General features: G+C 40.5%; 1 protein-coding gene across 7 annotated transcripts in view; it reads left to right on the top strand.

Moving 5' to 3' along the window:
• The window catches only part of Sytl2 (synaptotagmin-like 2), a 126,163-nt gene that overhangs the window by 63,193 nt on the left and 45,461 nt on the right, over nt 1–17,509 (top strand). For 5 of the 7 annotated variants that reach the window (XM_013014142.1, XM_013014144.1, XM_013014146.1 and 2 more), the window contains exons 2-3: nt 5,687–5,838; nt 7,436–7,571. In XM_013014142.1, the coding sequence (XP_012869596.1) occupies nt 5,730–5,838; nt 7,436–7,571 (245 nt within the window). In that variant the 5' untranslated portion in view covers nt 5,687–5,729. The remainder of the gene's footprint in view (nt 1–5,686; nt 5,839–7,435; nt 7,572–17,509) is intronic. The other 2 variants (XM_013014145.1, XM_013014140.1) reach the window with 1 other exon arrangement.

Genomic DNA, 17,509 nt, shown 5'->3' with positions numbered 1-17,509 from the left:
ACTTGTCTGCATACATCCTGTGCTTTGATTACTCCTACTCAAGCCTACTTCAGACATTTTGGAGATGATTTAGTTTCATGTCACCTTCCATCCATAGCTATGTCAGTCATTTTAGAGATATGTTCAGTTCCTAAGTTGCTCAACCAGTCTAGTAGTAGCAGTAGACTATGTACTTAAGGGTTATCCTGTGTGGAGTCTCTGGGGTGCAGATGAGAAGACAGTAGCTCTGAATGACTCTTGTCACAATGGTCTTCCATGGTGCTTCTACCTGTAGCCACAAGTGCTGGGCTCAGGTTACTAACTTCCAAATAAAGACATTTCGCAGGTCAGCAGGGAAGCAGACATCCATATAGATGGATTATTTTCCTCTCTCTCTCTCTCTCTCCCATGCGCTCTGTCTCCCTGTCTGCCTGTCTCTACCATCCTGTCTCTTAACTTTTAAGGAAACACATCCATATAAACATGTATGTAATTTTAGTCTTTTATGGTTTGAAAATAACACACTGTGGAGGTGGTGTTTCCTGTGCTTTGCATCACACTGCCAGCCGGAAATCACTGCACATGTCTGTCTGTACGCCACACTAGCGCCACGTCCCCCACCCCCATACAGGCACAACCACATCTATGGCCATGACGTCTCTATAGCAGATACCGTCTCAACTGCTACCACATCTTATGATTCTCATGATCTGGTTTCTTTTAAATGAAGGCAGTTGACATTGCAGATCTGACTGACAGGACCTCTGACAGTGTTTTCTATCGCAGGAAGCAAAAAGGAGCTAACATTTATCAAGGAGCTATACCACACATGGAGCTACACATACATTTCTTTAAAAATTTTATCTTCAGATCATTACAGTGAACCCATCCAACGAATGAGGAAATAGGGTTAAAGAGGGTAAATGCCCTTTACATACCCTGTGCTGTCTTTCAACAGATTATGGGATTCTAGGATGTGTCTACAGTCTAAGAGATGCATTTCTTATCATTTTTACTGTAAAGACTATTGCAGTTGATTTTGTTTTCAGATGGATTGGCTTCTAACTTCTCCATCAAAGGTTGCATTTTCTTGGTAGAGTGAGGTGTGGTAGTCATTTTTAAAACCAAACTTACATTTGGCCTTTTGAGGCAGTATAGGGTAGTGGAGAGAATATTAGCGTAGAGTTGGGCTGGTTTCTGGTCCTGACTGGGTGATTATGAGCAAATCTCTTAAATTCTCTGAACCTCAGTCATCTCATTTAGAAAGGGAGGCCACTCATCACTATCTAAGATACCTTCTGTCACATTTTTCTTTTGTTGTCCTTGCTCTGTGGCACCTGGACACTGTAGCTTAGCTTTTTTGCTCAAGGCTGGTGCTCTACTACTTGAGCCACATCTCCACTTCCAGCTCTTTGGTGGTTTATTGGAAATGAGAGTCCCCCTCATAGATTTTTCTACCCAGCAGGCTTCAAACTGTGATGGTGAGATCTCAGCCCCCTAAGTAGCTAGGATTAGAGGTGTGAGCCACTGGCTCATGACCAATTGGTCACATTCTAAGCAAACATCTAAGAGTACTTTATTATCATCATAATTGTTACAACTTGACAGTATTGGAGTTTGAACTCAGGATCTCATGCTTCCTAGTTAAGTCCTCTATCACTTGAGCCATATACAAAGCTAAGAATATTTTAAAATGACATAATCCAATCAACTACCTCGACCTGACTGTACTGGGGGATTAAGCAACAACAGCAAAAGACTAGAAAATGGATCAATCATCATCCTTACCATTCACAATTGGCTAGATAGTGTCATCCACGTCCTGCCTATAATGTCAGGCCTTTGTGGATCATGTTGAGGAGCTGGAATGCATGTGTGTGAGCACTAGAAACAAAGGGGTGGTCTGGGAAGGAGTGCTAAAGCCATGCTGGGGCACACTCTTTTCTTCTATATCTCCTCTGAATCCTCATACTCTCTGTGCACTTCAAAGAATTAATATTGGCCGTTAGAGCTATTTACTGAATTTTTACACACAATTTCAAATCTACCCCTGATAGGGAATGAATAAGCAAACAAATAAGCAGATAAGGCTTAGATGTGTAGTCTGTAGCATAGTGGGCAAGCAAAATGGCTACCTTCTGCAGATGACTAAGTTCTTTGTATCTTATGGTAACATTGTAAGGATTAAATGCTGTAATGCCTGTTAAATGCCAAGCACAGTGCAGTATAAGGCAGATGCTAGGTAAGTGTTAGCAGAAGAAACAGGAGACTGGATAGGAGAATGACGGGGTGCTTTGCTTTGGATCCTGACAGGACACTGTCCTTTCTGGGCTTCTGTATCACCCCTGCCCACCAACCCAGTAGTATTTATTTATTTATTTTTGGCCAATCCTGGGGTTCAAACTCAAGGCCTGGGCACTGTCCCTGAGCTTCTTTTACTCAAGGCTAGCTCCCTACCACTTGAGCCACAGCACCACTTCTGGCTTTTTCTGATTATGTGGTGCTGAGGAAACGAACCCAGGGCTTCATGCATGCTAGGCAAGCACTCTACCACTAAGCTATATTCTCAGTCTTCCAGTAGTATTTATTGAGTGTTTTCTTTATGCCCAGTTCTCTTCTAAATACAATGTGTATGGTTGAGAGGATGGTAAAGGATAGTGTCAATCTGAAGGAATTTACCCTTTTTCTCCTTCAACTAGATAGTAAACGAATGAAGAAATCCCGTGCTATTTTTTTTTCTGCTTGTGGGGCTTAAACTCTGGGCATGGGCATTGTCCCTGAGCTCTTCAGCTCAAGATGAGTGCTCTACCACTTGAGCCACAGCCCCACTTCTGGTTTTCAGGTGGTTAATTGGAAATAAGAGTATCAGGGACTCTCCTGCCCAGGCTGGCTTTGAACTGTGATCTCACATCTCAGCCTCCTGAGTAGCTAGGATTACAGGCATGAGCCAGCAGTGCCCTGCTCTAGTGCTAATTTGATGGGTACAATTATGGTTCAGGGGAAAAAAAAGAGCTCAACATTGGTTAGCAGATAGATATGGTTTTAATACCATCACAGTTGAATTTTTTAAAAATGATCTGTCTTTATAAAATCTAGTCTTTGATGTCACACATAAAGAGTCATCTACAAAGTATTATGAGTGACTAAGAAAAGATCTAGATGGTGGTTATTAAACTTAGTAGCAATTATCATGTTGGGAAATATGTAAGTGGGATTTATTACATTTGAAAGAATTGTCATTCTTTTGCCATTTCAAAACAAAAGGTCATAATCTTTCCCTTACTATAATGGCCATTACAGTATAGGGAAGGCATGTGTTTTCTTGTGTCTGCCTCACATAGACTGCTCACTGTGTGTGTATGAGGAGAGTAGATGAAGGGTTGCAAAGGATCCCTACAAAGTAGAGTGCTTTTCAGTTGAACAAAATTGTCTCAGGAGAAGGAATTGAGAGTTGTTCTGCTCTGAGGGTTTGTGGTCTCCTTCAGCAATGGTGCTAACAGGTGTCATTTTTCATGATTTTTTGGACCTGTTATGATGAGAGATTAGCATGTCATCAGTATGATAAGAAACCCCTGTCATTGTGATGCTTGATCTCCTGCCAATTTTTCATTATCTGTTGCCTGACTCACACTAGGGTGGCTGCTGAGCATTTATTTGTTCACTGATTTATTCACTCAACAAACACTCACTGGATATCAATATCAGCTCTGTACTAGGCTCTGTGCAATGTGCTAGGGTAACAAAGGTGATTAAGATGAGTTTGCAGAGTCTACAGATGACTGGGTGAAACAGATGTGCAAATAGATTGTTGGGGCATGGTTGGTATCTGCTACAGGAGAGGTGCCATGGGAACATAGGGAAGTATGCCCTTCTTGGGCTGGATCTGCAGAGCTGTAGGATGAGGAGCAAAGACAAGAATCAAGGGAAAGACATCCCAAGAAGCTCCACTTTCATTGGCCTCTGTCCAGGGTCCTCAGGTACGTCTAGCCAAGCATGTTACAGGATATATTTTATTTTCCCCTAACTTTATTAGAAAGGAAAACAAAACTTAGCATGGTTTGGTCATCTATCCATGATCACATATAGGAAGAACAAAACTGGAATTTAGACCTATTTGGGGGATAGTCTTCTGCTATACCTTCCCCTTTGTACAGTCTATCAGTTGAGAAATGCAGTTTAGAGAACAGTCTAGGGTAATGGCAAGTGAGTATGAGAGTAAGTTGTGGGAAATGGATCTGAAAAGGTAACCTGAAGCCAAGTGGTCAGGTACCTCATAGCATATTCCTTCATTCTGCAGTGTGCTCAATAAATAGCCACTGTTTCCCACACATGCAGCAAAGATGCACTGAATCTAGGCCCTGACCTAGATTCAGTCTTCCCAGAATGAGATGGAAAAGACTTCCATCTTCTGGAATTGGACTCAGACTTAGCCTTGTCAGGAAAAGAAATCAGAAATCAAGAGCGGTACCAGCAGCACAAAGAGGATTGTCTGCTCTTAAAAGCATTAGGCAATGAGTAATGATTACAAGTACTTAACAGCAATAATAATTTCTGTGATGACTCAGAACTATGAGATGCTGCTGCTGTCTTTTCAGGATTTAGAGATGGACTGTTGTGACAATGTGTGGGCAAGAACTGTGATTGAATATGTTTAGGGTATGCTCATTCCTTCTTAGCTAAATGGGAGCGGGCAGAGAGGTAATTCTAGCAGTCTTTACTCTGGCTGTACTCTAGGCATGGTTGGAAACAAGGAGATATCCTTGCTAGACCCGAGTTTTTGCCTACCCCCACCTAACATGGATGTCTAGGTATGGCACTCTCCAGCTCTACCATCTTGGCCAATTCATGTTCTCTGGCTAAAAGAGACATTCCACACGTGGCAATTCTAACTTCCAAAAAGTTGTTTCTATAAGGTCTTTATTGCACTTTATTTTGTGAGCAAGAAAAGAGAGATTTGTGGTTCTCATTTTGAGGTGATAAAAGAGATATAGAGGTTAAAAGAGAATAATACTATTATTTCCAACTAATATAAATTCAGAAAGTTTTAGTAAGGCAGCATTTGCCTATTCTTTAGGTTTTAGCTTTTCACTGGAACTCTTAAAAGCATCCACAAGTCAAATGATTCTGCCCAGCCTTCTTCCCAAATTTGATCTTCCCTGATTTTAGCCTGCTTTAATTTTCAAGGACGTCATGCCTGGAAGGATTCCAGAAAAATCTCTCATAAGCTCATTTCATCAAGATTGAAAGGACTGATGAGCTGGTAATCTTATCACCAGTTACTCAGTGAGAGTTTATTAAGTGCCAGGCAGGTGCACAGGGCTGTTAACACATGTTGATTGATTAAATCCATGAGGTATGTTACCACCCTGAAGCCCTACTTCAAGAAGTTTACCGTATCATCTCTAAGACACTTGAACAGTTGATGCAGAAGATGACAACCACAAAGTGAAATGGATCTTAAGAAATTTTAGGCATCATCATAGGACCATGGATTAGACTTTTGTACTTTAAAAATGTTGGTCTTTACATTTCTAACTTTTCTGTCAAAGAGGAGCATTTGTTAGTCATACATGAAGTTTGTGTCTTCTAAGTCATTAATAGCTTTATTTCACTTATGTGTTTAAAATTTTCTTTATGCAGTGTCATAGTAAACTCATTTATTTTGCCCTGGAGTTCTCAGCAAAGTAAAACTCTTTTCCTTTTGTAGACATTTGCCTGAAAAAATTAAGGATGACCAGCAGCTGAAGAATATGAGTGGCCAATGGTTTTATGAAGCCAAGGCAAAAAGGCACAGAGACAAAATCCATGGTGCAGATATTATCCGAGCATCTATGAGGAAGAAGAGGCTCCAAGTGGCAGGTGAGATGCTGACCCTCAGCGTATGTGTAGGACAGAGGGTAGGTTAGGGTATGACTTTGTTACTGAAATTTGCTGAGGGAAATCATGTGGAGGTGTGTTTTACACAATGGATATTCTCTAATTCAAAAGCTTGCCCTGGTTCAGATAGATAAGATCCAAGCCACAAAGCTGTGCACTATAAAAAAAGGAAGCCCTTTAAAGTACCTTATTCAGTTGTAGTTGCCCAATTCTTGGGGCTCATAGGGGATCTACCACCTGTTCTTTGGCTTTAACTCTGGAATTTTAGAACCTTCTGAGTAAGCTAAAAGACCTACACAAAGTGAGATCTGTCTTCTTATGAATGATCTTTGACACATTATTAATCAACCAAGTACATTATTTATTTATTTATTTTTGGTCGGTCATGGAGCTTGAACTCTGGGCTTGGGCGCTGTCCCTCAATAATTCAGCTCAAGGCGAGTGCTCTACCGCTTGAGCCACAGCGCCACTTCCGGTTTTCGAGTGTTTATTGGAGATAAGAGTCTCACGGACTTTCCTGCCTAAGCTGGCTTCATACCAAGATCCTCAGATTGCAGCCTTCTGAGTAGTTAGTAATAGTAGCCATGAGCCACTGGCTATGTGGCCTTAGGCAATTTTCTTGAACTCTTGAAGACCATCAATTTCCAGATGTATAAGTTGAAAAAATAGCTCCTAGCTCCTAGGATAATGCTTACAAAAAAAACTTAGCACCACAGTGACTAATAGTTCTCATTCTGTTGATGATAACTATCAGAGAAGTTCAGGAATAAAGAGAGTATTTGTGGTCAGCAGCAAAAGAAGTTGTTCGCTGAAAGAAAACACAGGGATTTTATAAGAGGTCTGACATCTGCCTAGTACGAAGTAAGAAAAATTCAGATGTGTAGGGACTAGGAAATGGGATGGAAGAGGTAGTAGAGAGGAACATTGTAGACTATAATCGTTTGTTCCCCTTGTATCCCAGAACCAAGCATCATGTAGAACACATTGTAGATTGTCCCAGTGAATATTCTTCCTGCCCACAGCATCCTTTGGCTGTGCAAATTTAGTCCTGACTCTAGGTCAGATTAATCTGGAGGGAATCAAAATTTTGTTTTATCATCTGCATATTTAAAAGTATACCTAAAATAAACAAAGAAAAGTATACCTACACTCTTAGAGACAGCTTTGGAGAGAGGAGCTAATATAATAATGTATATAGTAATAATAATATAATATGAATACCATGCCAGGTGCCTGTAGCTCACACCTGTAATCCTAGCTACTGAGACCTGAGGATCGAGGTTCAAAGCCAGCCAGGGCAGGAAAGTCCGTGAGACTCTTATCTCCAGTTAACCACCAGAAAACTAGAAATGGCACTGTGACTCAAGTGATAGAATGCTAGCCTTGAGCTAGCACTGATCTCAGGGACAGAGCCCAGGTCCAGAGTTCAAGCCCCATGACTGACAATAAATGAAATTCTGATTCTGAGACTCAGAAAGTTCAGAGCTTGGATTTGAGCCCTTAGTGATAGGAGTGGATGAGAGTGGTATAGGTTGTGGAGGAGAGAGATAACCGTTTTTTTAATCATTTGTTGTTTCAGCTGAGCAGAGTAAAGACAGAGCAATTGGGGCAAAGGAAAGCTGGGTGAATAATGTCAACAAAGATGCTTTCCTTTCCTCAGAGGTGGCTGGTGTTGTAGAAGAGCCAAAAGAAGACACAGCACCAGCAAGCCCAAGGTAAGACAGAGCTTGAGAGTTTTGTGAGTTGATGTGCTGTAGAAATGTTGGACTGGTGCTATTAGTGAAGGAAGAGGGTAGTATGTGAGAGAATTCAGGGCCATGATGGGGACAGAGTCTAAGCAATATTCTTTTAGAATTTCTAACAAATCTGAATTGTAAATAGAATTAAAATGTTAAGGGGCCATCTTTTAGCACCAGCAATAACTGCTTTTTATTTCTCCCAGGAGTAGGTTATAGTGGTATTCTAAAATGACTTTATCTCAGAGGTGAGATGAATGATGATCACACTGTAACAGTTTGGTACAATAGAAGTAGCTCCAGCGCAGGTCTCAGGAAGGCTGAGTTCAAATCCTGAGTCTGCCATTTATTAGCCATTAGGACCATAGGCAAACCTTTGAACCTTCTACCTCTATTTCTTATCCCTAGACTGGAATGCTCCTATATACCCAAAAGGCCATTATGAGACTTGGTAATAATGAACATAGAATACATAGCACATGTTAAATACTAAATAAAATTCAGTGTTGGGTGGGCATGATGGTGCATGTGTGTAATCTCAGCTACTAAGAAGGCAAAGATTGGGAAGATAGCAGTTCAAGGCAAGCATGGACAAAGAAAAGTTAGTGAGACCCTATCTCAACCAATAAGAAGCTAAGCATGATGGTTATTCAGGGGGCATTAGTAGGAGGATCATTGTCTAAGCCAGTATGGGCAAAAACCCGAGACCCCCCCCCCAATCAGGAAAATAACAAAGCAAAACGGGTAGGTGCATGACTCAGGAAGCAGTATATATGCCAAGGAAGTGCAAGGTTCTCCGTACAAACTTCAGTACTGCCAAAGAAACAAACAAACCAAATGCAGTATGTATTCAATAATTTTTATTTATGGTAGGTTTTCCATACATGTTTTCATCTGACCAAGGAAACTGTGCATGTTTTAATCCTTCCTAAGAAGTATCTAGTTATGGAACTGTACTGCCCAAATCTTTTGAGGTATAATAATGTTCTCTTAGCTATTTAAAGAGTCTCCCATTGGTGTAGGAGAGAGTGGGAGAAACAGTAGCATTTTATCCTCAGCTGCTGGGTGAAGTTAGTTAAACTCAGAGCCTCCAACTGTGATAACATTGATGGTGTTGCTGAAGGGGTAGCCACTGAATGAGGGCTCAAGGCCGAGGCATTCAGAAACAGATATATTTCCAACATAGTTTCTTATGGGTGAGGGCACCCAATATAAGTACCTCTAGGCATTGCGAAGTCACATATAAGTAAAGTTCTTCCGGGCTGGGAAGGTGGCTCAGTGGTAGAGTGCTTGCCTTCCATGCATGAGGCCCTGGGTTCGATTCCTCAGCACCACATAAGAAAAAAGAAAAAAGCCGGAAGTGGTGCTGTGGCTCAAGTGGTAGAGCGCTAGCCTTGAGCTGAAGAGCTGAGGGACAGTGCCCAGGCCCAGAGTTCAGGCCCCACGACTAGACCCCCCCCCCAAAAAAAAGTAAAGTTCTTCCACATGGAAAATGGAATGTTAATACACTAGTAAAACAGAAAGCCAAAGAAAATGGAATGATGAATTGATTCATGTACCCGTTGTTTACCCCTTCCCACCCATGAGTGACAGGGTCTACTGTGTTCCCCCAGGACAACTTATAAAGTTCTATTTATAGAGGCCATGCTAGCTATTGGGTAAACACCTCTATAGTAGCTACCAATTGATACTGTGGTCTCACTTGCAGTAGTTCTGACTTTACTTCTTGGGCATCTATTTCTATGGCTATAAATGAGAGTAATAATAGTACCGTTAATGGGAAAACAAGTAATTAGTTGGTGTATGTACAATTCTTTACATAGTCCCAAGCATATAATATTAGCAACTTAAAGGGTAGGATCTAAAATACAAATGAATACTTCAGAATGTCTAGGAGAGGGTATGAAGGGACTCTTTCCCCCCCTTGGTGCCTTCTCACTTACCAGCTACCTGAAGATGAAAGCTTTACCTTTACAAAGACAAGAGATTCGAACTATTAGAAACTTTAGGAGAAAGAACATAGCATAGCCATTTAGATCTACTTCCAAGGAGCTGCAATCAGGTCTTAGGATCAGGCATGGTAAGAACCACAAAGCACCAGAGCATTGACCAACTAAGGGAAGGGGACAATTCAGGGATATCAGAGACACACTCAACTCACTGCAATTTTTTCCAAGTCAAACTTCTCATCCTTCCAGATAGTCAGTCCAATTCAAAGGGCTTGAGTGGGCAAAGGTGCCTGACTCCATCTCCTCGTGTTTCACAGAGAAGAGACTGGGTATTTCCTCAGTCTTCCTCACTTTCAGGCTAATAAACCTTCCATGACTTGCAAGTGTACTTGTTTTCTGCTATGTAAGTCAGAATATAGATGCCTTACCAGTATGTGGTGAGATTACCTGAAAGAAGGTGAAGGAACCATTTATCATTTCTTAGGAAGATGGAAAATTGACAACATCCAAATGGCAATGTAATGATGCTATTTCTTATTACATAAATAAAATATGGTAAAGAAGACAAGCCTAGAGGGGATAGGAAATGTACTAATTACCTTACTCATGTAACTGTAACCCCTCTGTACAGTATTTTTCAATATATATATATATATATATATATATAAAGAAGACAAGCCTTATAATGTGTGGTATGTGTGGGAATCACTCAGAACTAACTATACAAAAAGCAATAGTTTACTTCCTCTTTTCCATGTCAGAAACCACAACTTTACTTGATGTCAAGTTTCCTGCAGTGTTTTCATACTTTAACCTTTGTGAACTGGGTGTGTTAAGTGTATTTAGTGCCTGTACTTTTAGACTATGTGAATTTCAATAGAGTGACTCAATACTTATCAATATTTTCTTAGCCACGTGTTGGGGAGTGTGGAGAAGGTATTTTTTTCTTTTTTCCTTTTTCTTTCTTTCTTTCTCTCTCTCTTTCTTTCTTTGCTGGTCCTGGGGCTTGAACTCAGGGTCTGGGCACTGTCCCCAAGCATCTTTGTGCTAAAGTCTAGCGCTCTACCACTTGAGTCACAGTGCCACTTCTGGCTTTTTCTGAGTAGGTTTTGGAGAGTCTCACAGACTTTCCTGCCTGGGCTGGCTTTGAACCATGATTCTCAGATCTTAGCTTTCTGAGTAGCTAGGATTACAGGTGTGAGCCACAGGCACCTGGCTTGTTTTGTTTTTTATTTTTGGTTGTTTTTTTTTTAAATAGGCTTGGTGGCTGGGTCCTTCATGGTGTTGTGTGCACAATTTTGTTGAGGTCTATACATGAAGAATTAAAACACTGTACTTGGCCTAGAGTCAGGAGCATGAACATCTGCTTGTATTCTTTCTGAATTCCTCTTTGTACTTATAGCAAAGGAAGCAGAGAGAAGCTTATGAACAGAGAATAAGTTTCTCTTTAGAGAAGCAAAAAGGAAACTTCAAGCTTAGTTGGGTAGTGTTGGCTGAGCCAGTATACCATAAACTGTAGTGAAGAAACAATTTTATTTTGTTTTTAACTTCTCTTTCTTTAAAAAAAATATTTCTAATCAACACAGGCTAATAATACCCTTTGGGCTTTGGTGGCTCATGCCTGTTAATTCTAGCTTACATACACACACATACACACACACACACACACACACACACACACACACACACACACATGAAATATGGGAAATAACAATGGCATAAAATGGAGAACTGGTCATATACTGAGATGTCTCAGAAAACTCATAAATGGTTCTCAACATGTACTCCCAATTTTTGTAGTTATCTCATTGTGAATCACTAATAAACAGCTCATGGATTGACACTGTTCCACAAACCATATATATTTGTTAGACACATGCACAGTAAGCCATAGAGCGTGGCTGAGTCAGATAGGGAGTAAAGAACAAAACATCAGCTGGGCACCATTGGCTCAGACCTAGGTACTTAGGAGGCTGAGAATCAGAGGATGTCAGTTTGAAGTCAGCTTAGGCAGAAAAGTCTAAGAGACTCCATCTGCAATTAACTAGCAAAATTCCAGGCTGGAGGTATGACCCAAGGGATAGAGTGCCAGCCAAGCATGCAAGAGGGCATGAGTTCAAACTTTAATACTTTAAAAAAATTAGAAGCTCCTCCCACTTGGGTCAGGACCCTTCCCATACACGCTGTACTAAGTATTAATATTATCAGGACAAGTTATTGTTCTGACTTTAGAAGTCAGCCTTTAAGAAGCCCCTTCTTTATTACTCAGGGTTATATGTTCTGTGAAACAAGTTTGGGTGCTGGGGGTGCCACTAAGAATAGTAGGCTCTCTATATTGGACCAGGGCCTTATATGTCCTTGCCTCTGACACTTCTTTGTACTGAAGGGACCTGGATATGGTCTGACCTTTTCATTTCTCTCTGGTCCCTTGTCTTCAAGGAACCCATTGTTTGGAGAAGGGGCTATGTATAATTATGAACCTGTTTGGTGTGGCGATAGTACTTAACATGTTATGAGAGCAGCACTGACTTTATAAAGAATAGAAAGGGAAGATGATCTGAGAGCGTTTGGAGGTGATTCTTGAAGGATGAGAAGGATTATGTTAGATGGAATGCGGGGGTGATACAGGCAGAGAGGCTGACCTGAGGTCTGGAAGGCCTTGGCATGCCACAGTCCTGGAAATGGTCTGGCATGGGAAGTCTGCTGTGTGCCTGCTGGGCAAAGTGTATATGAAGAAGCTGAAATCAAATTGAAAAGAACTTTGAGAGTCAGGCTAGACTTTTTCTTAAGTCATAAGGACCACCAAATGAATATTGTTGTTGGTGATGGTGGTCATGGGGCTTAAACTCTGAGCCTGGACTCTGTCCCTGAGCTCTTTTGCTCTTTGGCTCTGAATTGCAATCCTCAGCCTCCTGAGTAGCTAGGATTATAAGCATAAAGATGAGATTTGTGGTGTTCATAGAACAGAAATACCTAATAATTGTTTAAGGGATTTGAGGAAAGATTGTCTTTTCCTCCAGATCCATTAGGTTAAAGACTTAATTTACTTATTGTTAGGTTTTTAAAAAAGAGGTAGCCGAGTAAGAACAGCACCACGCACGTGGTATTCAGGTAAGGGGTTGGTTTAGTCATCGTTCTGGCTGCACCAGGCCATCTTGGTCCTCCACGTGGTGGGGAAAAGCCTGGGAAAGAGAGCTGGGAGAGCTGGGAAAGAGAAAGAGCTAGGAAAGAGAAGGGAGTTGGGAAAGAGAAGAGAAGGAAAGAGCTGAGAAAGAGCTAGAAAAGAGCAGAGAGAGAGAGAGCTAGAAAAGAGAAGGGAGAGGGCGTCGGCCTGGGCTAGGCCTTATCTAGGGTATGGCAGAGAAAGGTGTAGCCACATCAAATTCAGATGTGACCTCAGCAGATGCAGATGTGACCTCTTCCAGGTGTCCCAGTTGCCTAGGTAACGCAAGTACTGGGTGGAGACTTTGCTGAGAGGAGGGTGGAGTCTGCTAGCCATCCAGGAGTGGACCTTACACTTATTGTTTTGTTTTGTTCACTGTCCTATTCCTAATATTTGGATAATGCCTACAAATGTTTTGTGGAAAAATGGAGCAGAGTGAGAGACTGTGTGAGTGAACAAGAATAGCTGATGGGAGAGCAGATTACTAAATAAAGAATGTATAGCAAGTGAGGGGAGTGATAAAGACACCAATGAGTAAGTGAGTGAATGACTGAACAAAATGGTTTGGACCTTAGGGGAGTCAGTAGAAAAAGAATAAAATGGAGAAAAAAAATATGACCATGAAATATGGGAAGGATTTATATCACCCAGATTTTGTTGCTTTGCTTTGCTAAGATTCTCTTCAGAAGTATCTCCAAGCACACTGGTGCTTATAGTAAGACAGAAGAGAATTTGAGAAGCGCTCAAGATGGAAAGTTAGAAGGCATTCAGGAAGGGGGAAGCTTGATTGCTGCAGAGGTTTGTAATGTCTAGTAATCAAAAAACAACTAATGAGTTCAGAGAGAGAGGATAAGCCCTTGAACTTGGACTTGGCTGGTTTTCTTCTGGTCACTTGCCTGTGAAATGGTAGGAAGATGAGGTATTTCCTTGTGAGCAAAACTGTACATTTCCTTCTAGCTTTGTTTGGATAGAACCAAACATTATTTTGTAAGTCAGTGTAGTGAATCAAAATGCTAATCAGAACTTCATTTGTCTGTGTTTTGGTGATACTTAAGCCACCAATCTCCTTCTTATCTCTGTTGAATGAGAATCAATCAATTCACAACTTTAGCTCTCCAATAATACTCCTTTACCAATAATGCTCATTTTTATACATTAAAAAGATTATTTATGTCTGTCTTCTAGCAGAAGAATTAGCTACTTGTTTTACTCCCAGTAATAAGACCAGTAAAAGGGACTAGTAGTTTGTACTCAAAGGCAGAGTACAGATGAGTCAATTTGACAAAACAGTGCATTTGGTATTTCCCCCCCAAGGTAGATAGCAAATCCATTTGAAGATTTCACTTTTTAGGAGACCTGGCTCAGATAATCATTTAGATGGAGCTCTTAAGTGAATATTGAATCTTACTACATTTCAGATTTCCTCAAACCAGTTGTAGTAGGAATAGTTTCATAGTGCCATCAAAATGTCCCATACTTGGATGGGAGTGCTTGTTTGAGTTTGACAGATGTATAGCATGAACTGTGGTAGCCCTGGACTGCCCATGAGTAAAAATAATGGCCATAAATAAAAAACAATACTGACATACTGGGCACTGGTGACTTATGCCTATAATACAACCAACTCAAGAGGCTAAAATCTGAGGATCATGGTTCAAAACTAGCCCAGGGAGGAAAGTCTGTGAGACTTTTTTTCTCCAATTAACCACACACACACACACACACACAAAGCTAGAAATGGAACTGTAGCTCCAGTGATAAAATACTAGCCTTGAACAATAAAGCTCAGGGACAGCATTTAGGCCCTAAGTTAAAGCCCCAGAACCAGCAAATAACAACAGCAACAACAACAACAACAAAAAACAATTACTTGAAGAAACAGAGCTGTAGCTCAAGCCAACCTTGAGTAAAAAAATCATGTGAGAGCACAAGGTCTGAGTTTAAGCCCCAGTACCAGCACAAAAAAGAAAACAATACTGACTTGACATAGTTTATGTTTTAATTTGCTTCCTTTATTCATCCCCAAGCCATTTTTTCATTTGTTGTGTGATAGCACTAGGTACAGGGTGTTGGAATAAGGTGAGAACAACCACAGATTCCAAAATAAATACTTGAAGACATTTTTGTTCCATAAGCAGGATCACTGTCTAATATTTTAATAATTTTTTAATGAAGTAAACTAATTTTGTCCATGCTACTTCTAATATCATAGGCCCTTTTTGAAAAGTGCTTGAGGGAAGGAAGTTACAAAGCACTAGGTATGGAATTGTGCTTACTTCATAGTTTAAAAATCTCATCATGTGGCATGCATTGATTATATTTGGACACAGTCTACTCCCCTTTAGGAAGAATTCTAAGAAACAAAGAACATAGTATTTAGCCATAAAAAGAGTAGTATATTCTCTAAGGAAAAGTACACATACACATATACACACACACACACACATAAATCTGACCATATTACAGCAAACAGTTCTAGTCAGAAAACAAATTCATAATTCAAAGTGCCAACAAAACATGTCATAATAAGACAAAAAAAGATTCATTTCCATCAGTATGGTGTACAAGGTGAGACTTGGATTGGGTTTGAAGATAATAGGAATGATTTAGGCAGGGAGAAGGGCTGGGAAATAGGTCAAGTAGAACAAGCAAAAAGTCAGTGAATTACTGGGAGTGGAAATAGATACATCATATAATATGAAGGCTTAACAGAAAGGAGTAGGAAGTTACTGGGACAGATGTGCCTTTCTGCAGAGTTCAGACTTCATTCCACAGACCTTAAAGCCTCAGGGAAAGTTAGTGGGTAGAAAGAGGATGTGGCTCAAGTTAGGTTTTGAACTATTCAGGTTTTTTTTTGTTGTTGTTGTTGTTGTTTTGCCAGTCCTGGGGCTTGAACTCAGGGTCCAGTTGCTGTCCCTGAACTTCTTTTGCTCAAGGCTAGTGTTCTACCACTTGAGCCACCGCTCTACTGGCTTTTTCTGTTTATGTGGAACTGAGGAATCGAACCTGGGGCTTCATGCATGCTAAGTGAGTACTCTACCACTCAGGCACGTTCACAGCCCCTGAACTATTCTAGTTTAGCAGTTGAAAATGGATTAGGGGACTGGAACTTTCAGGAAGCCAGATATGAAAGTTGACAGAAATCAGTGTTACTAAGGAGAAAGAAGAGATGCAGATGTGAGAGTCACTGGTAAGGAAACATCGCTTGGACTTGTCTCCAGTCTTTTTGTCATAAACCACTGTTGCAACAATACAAGAAGTCAGAGCCAGTATAGTCAGGCCCTTACCATTTTTGCCTTTGGCTTTGGATATAGTGAGAGTCACTTTCACTAATGAATTTTGTTATATTGAGCAAGTTATTTTACTTCTCCAAGCCAGGGTTTTCCTAGAAGTAAAATTGGGAGAATGATACACACCTCATAAATGTTGCAAGAGCAAGCAATCTGGAGTAGGATGGATGCTGCAGTAATTGTTGACCCTTTGATAATAGGCAAGCAAAGCATCATAATATTCCTTGAGAGAAGCAAAGCTACTAAGAAGTAGCTACATTTTGGGACAGAGATTGGTTTAATATTTTCAAGGCTGACTGTGAATTTTACTAACCAACTTTCCCACCTTTAAATCATTTCCTTCCTACCCCAAGCACAAGGTAACCAATGATACTGAGCCATTTCTGATTTTAGTGACTGCCCTTAAGTTCTGACTGTGTTGTTTTTTCTTTCTTTTTTTCTGAATAGCTGGAAGACATTTTGCTTAACATCTGAATAATCTGCCCCCATTGTAGTTTGGCAAACATTATGGATTCAAAACAAAATGAAACAAAACTCAACCACCTGCCTGCTGCTATATTTCCTGGCAATGGATCAGTTGACTTTCATTCATTTAGTCTCACCAGTTATGTACCTGGCGCTGTACAAGAAACTGTGTATGACAGTGATGGAGAGTCTCTGGAGAAACCTTCCAGTTTATCTTGAGTGATAAAACAGGCACAGGGACTAGGAATCACTTAATAGGCATGAAATACACTGCTGAGCAGAGTTCAGTAAGGGGAAGACTGGTTTCACCTTTAAGAAGTATCAAAATCATATGCAACATGGACAACTGAAGCTGGCATCAAAGGGAACAGGAATTGATTTCTAGGGAACATAGGGAGAAGACCATAGAAGTGTTGCCTATCCTTTAGGGTTAGAGTGACAGAAAGACAGAGGAAAAAGATGGCAGGAGGATATGGATGTTACATGGAGACCCTAGTCAGTGGTATTTTGCTCAAGTCTTAATGTTTTATTTACTAAGGGAGATGAAACAAAACCTTCTGAGAAACTGAACATAACATCTTCTATCAGGATGTTCTCCATTATTACCCACTGGCTTTGTAAAATGACAACTGAGAGAAATTACTTTTTAGTTCTGAGCTATTGACTAGGGCATCTGAATTCTATCGATGACCATTTCTTTTCTCCCCTCTGTCTCAAGATAACATAAGTTTATGCCCACCTATTGCAGGCATAGAGGACTCCTTATTCTATCTTTCTGTCCAAATTTTGGCTCCATTTTAATTTCCTCTGTGTTCTCAGCTCCCTCCTTCCATCCTCCTATTTTTGCTTCCAGATGATCAGGCTATATTTCATACCTCATCTGCTAAAATTAACTCCTTGCTAAAAACAATGAAGAGGGCAATGAAAGAAAGAATGGCTTCCTTAAGAGTTCAGCTGTTTCCCGGGACTAACTGTACAAAAGCAGCAGTTAATATACAAAGTAAGGGGGAGAAATGCAGCTGCAGGAACATGTTGAATTTAGTGACAATA

Source organism: Dipodomys ordii, unplaced genomic scaffold, assembly GCF_000151885.1.
Source record: "Dipodomys ordii isolate 6190 unplaced genomic scaffold, Dord_2.0 Scaffold22, whole genome shotgun sequence".
Taxonomy (NCBI): domain Eukaryota; kingdom Metazoa; phylum Chordata; class Mammalia; order Rodentia; family Heteromyidae; genus Dipodomys; species Dipodomys ordii.
This window is presented reverse-complemented; position numbering and strand designations above follow the sequence as displayed.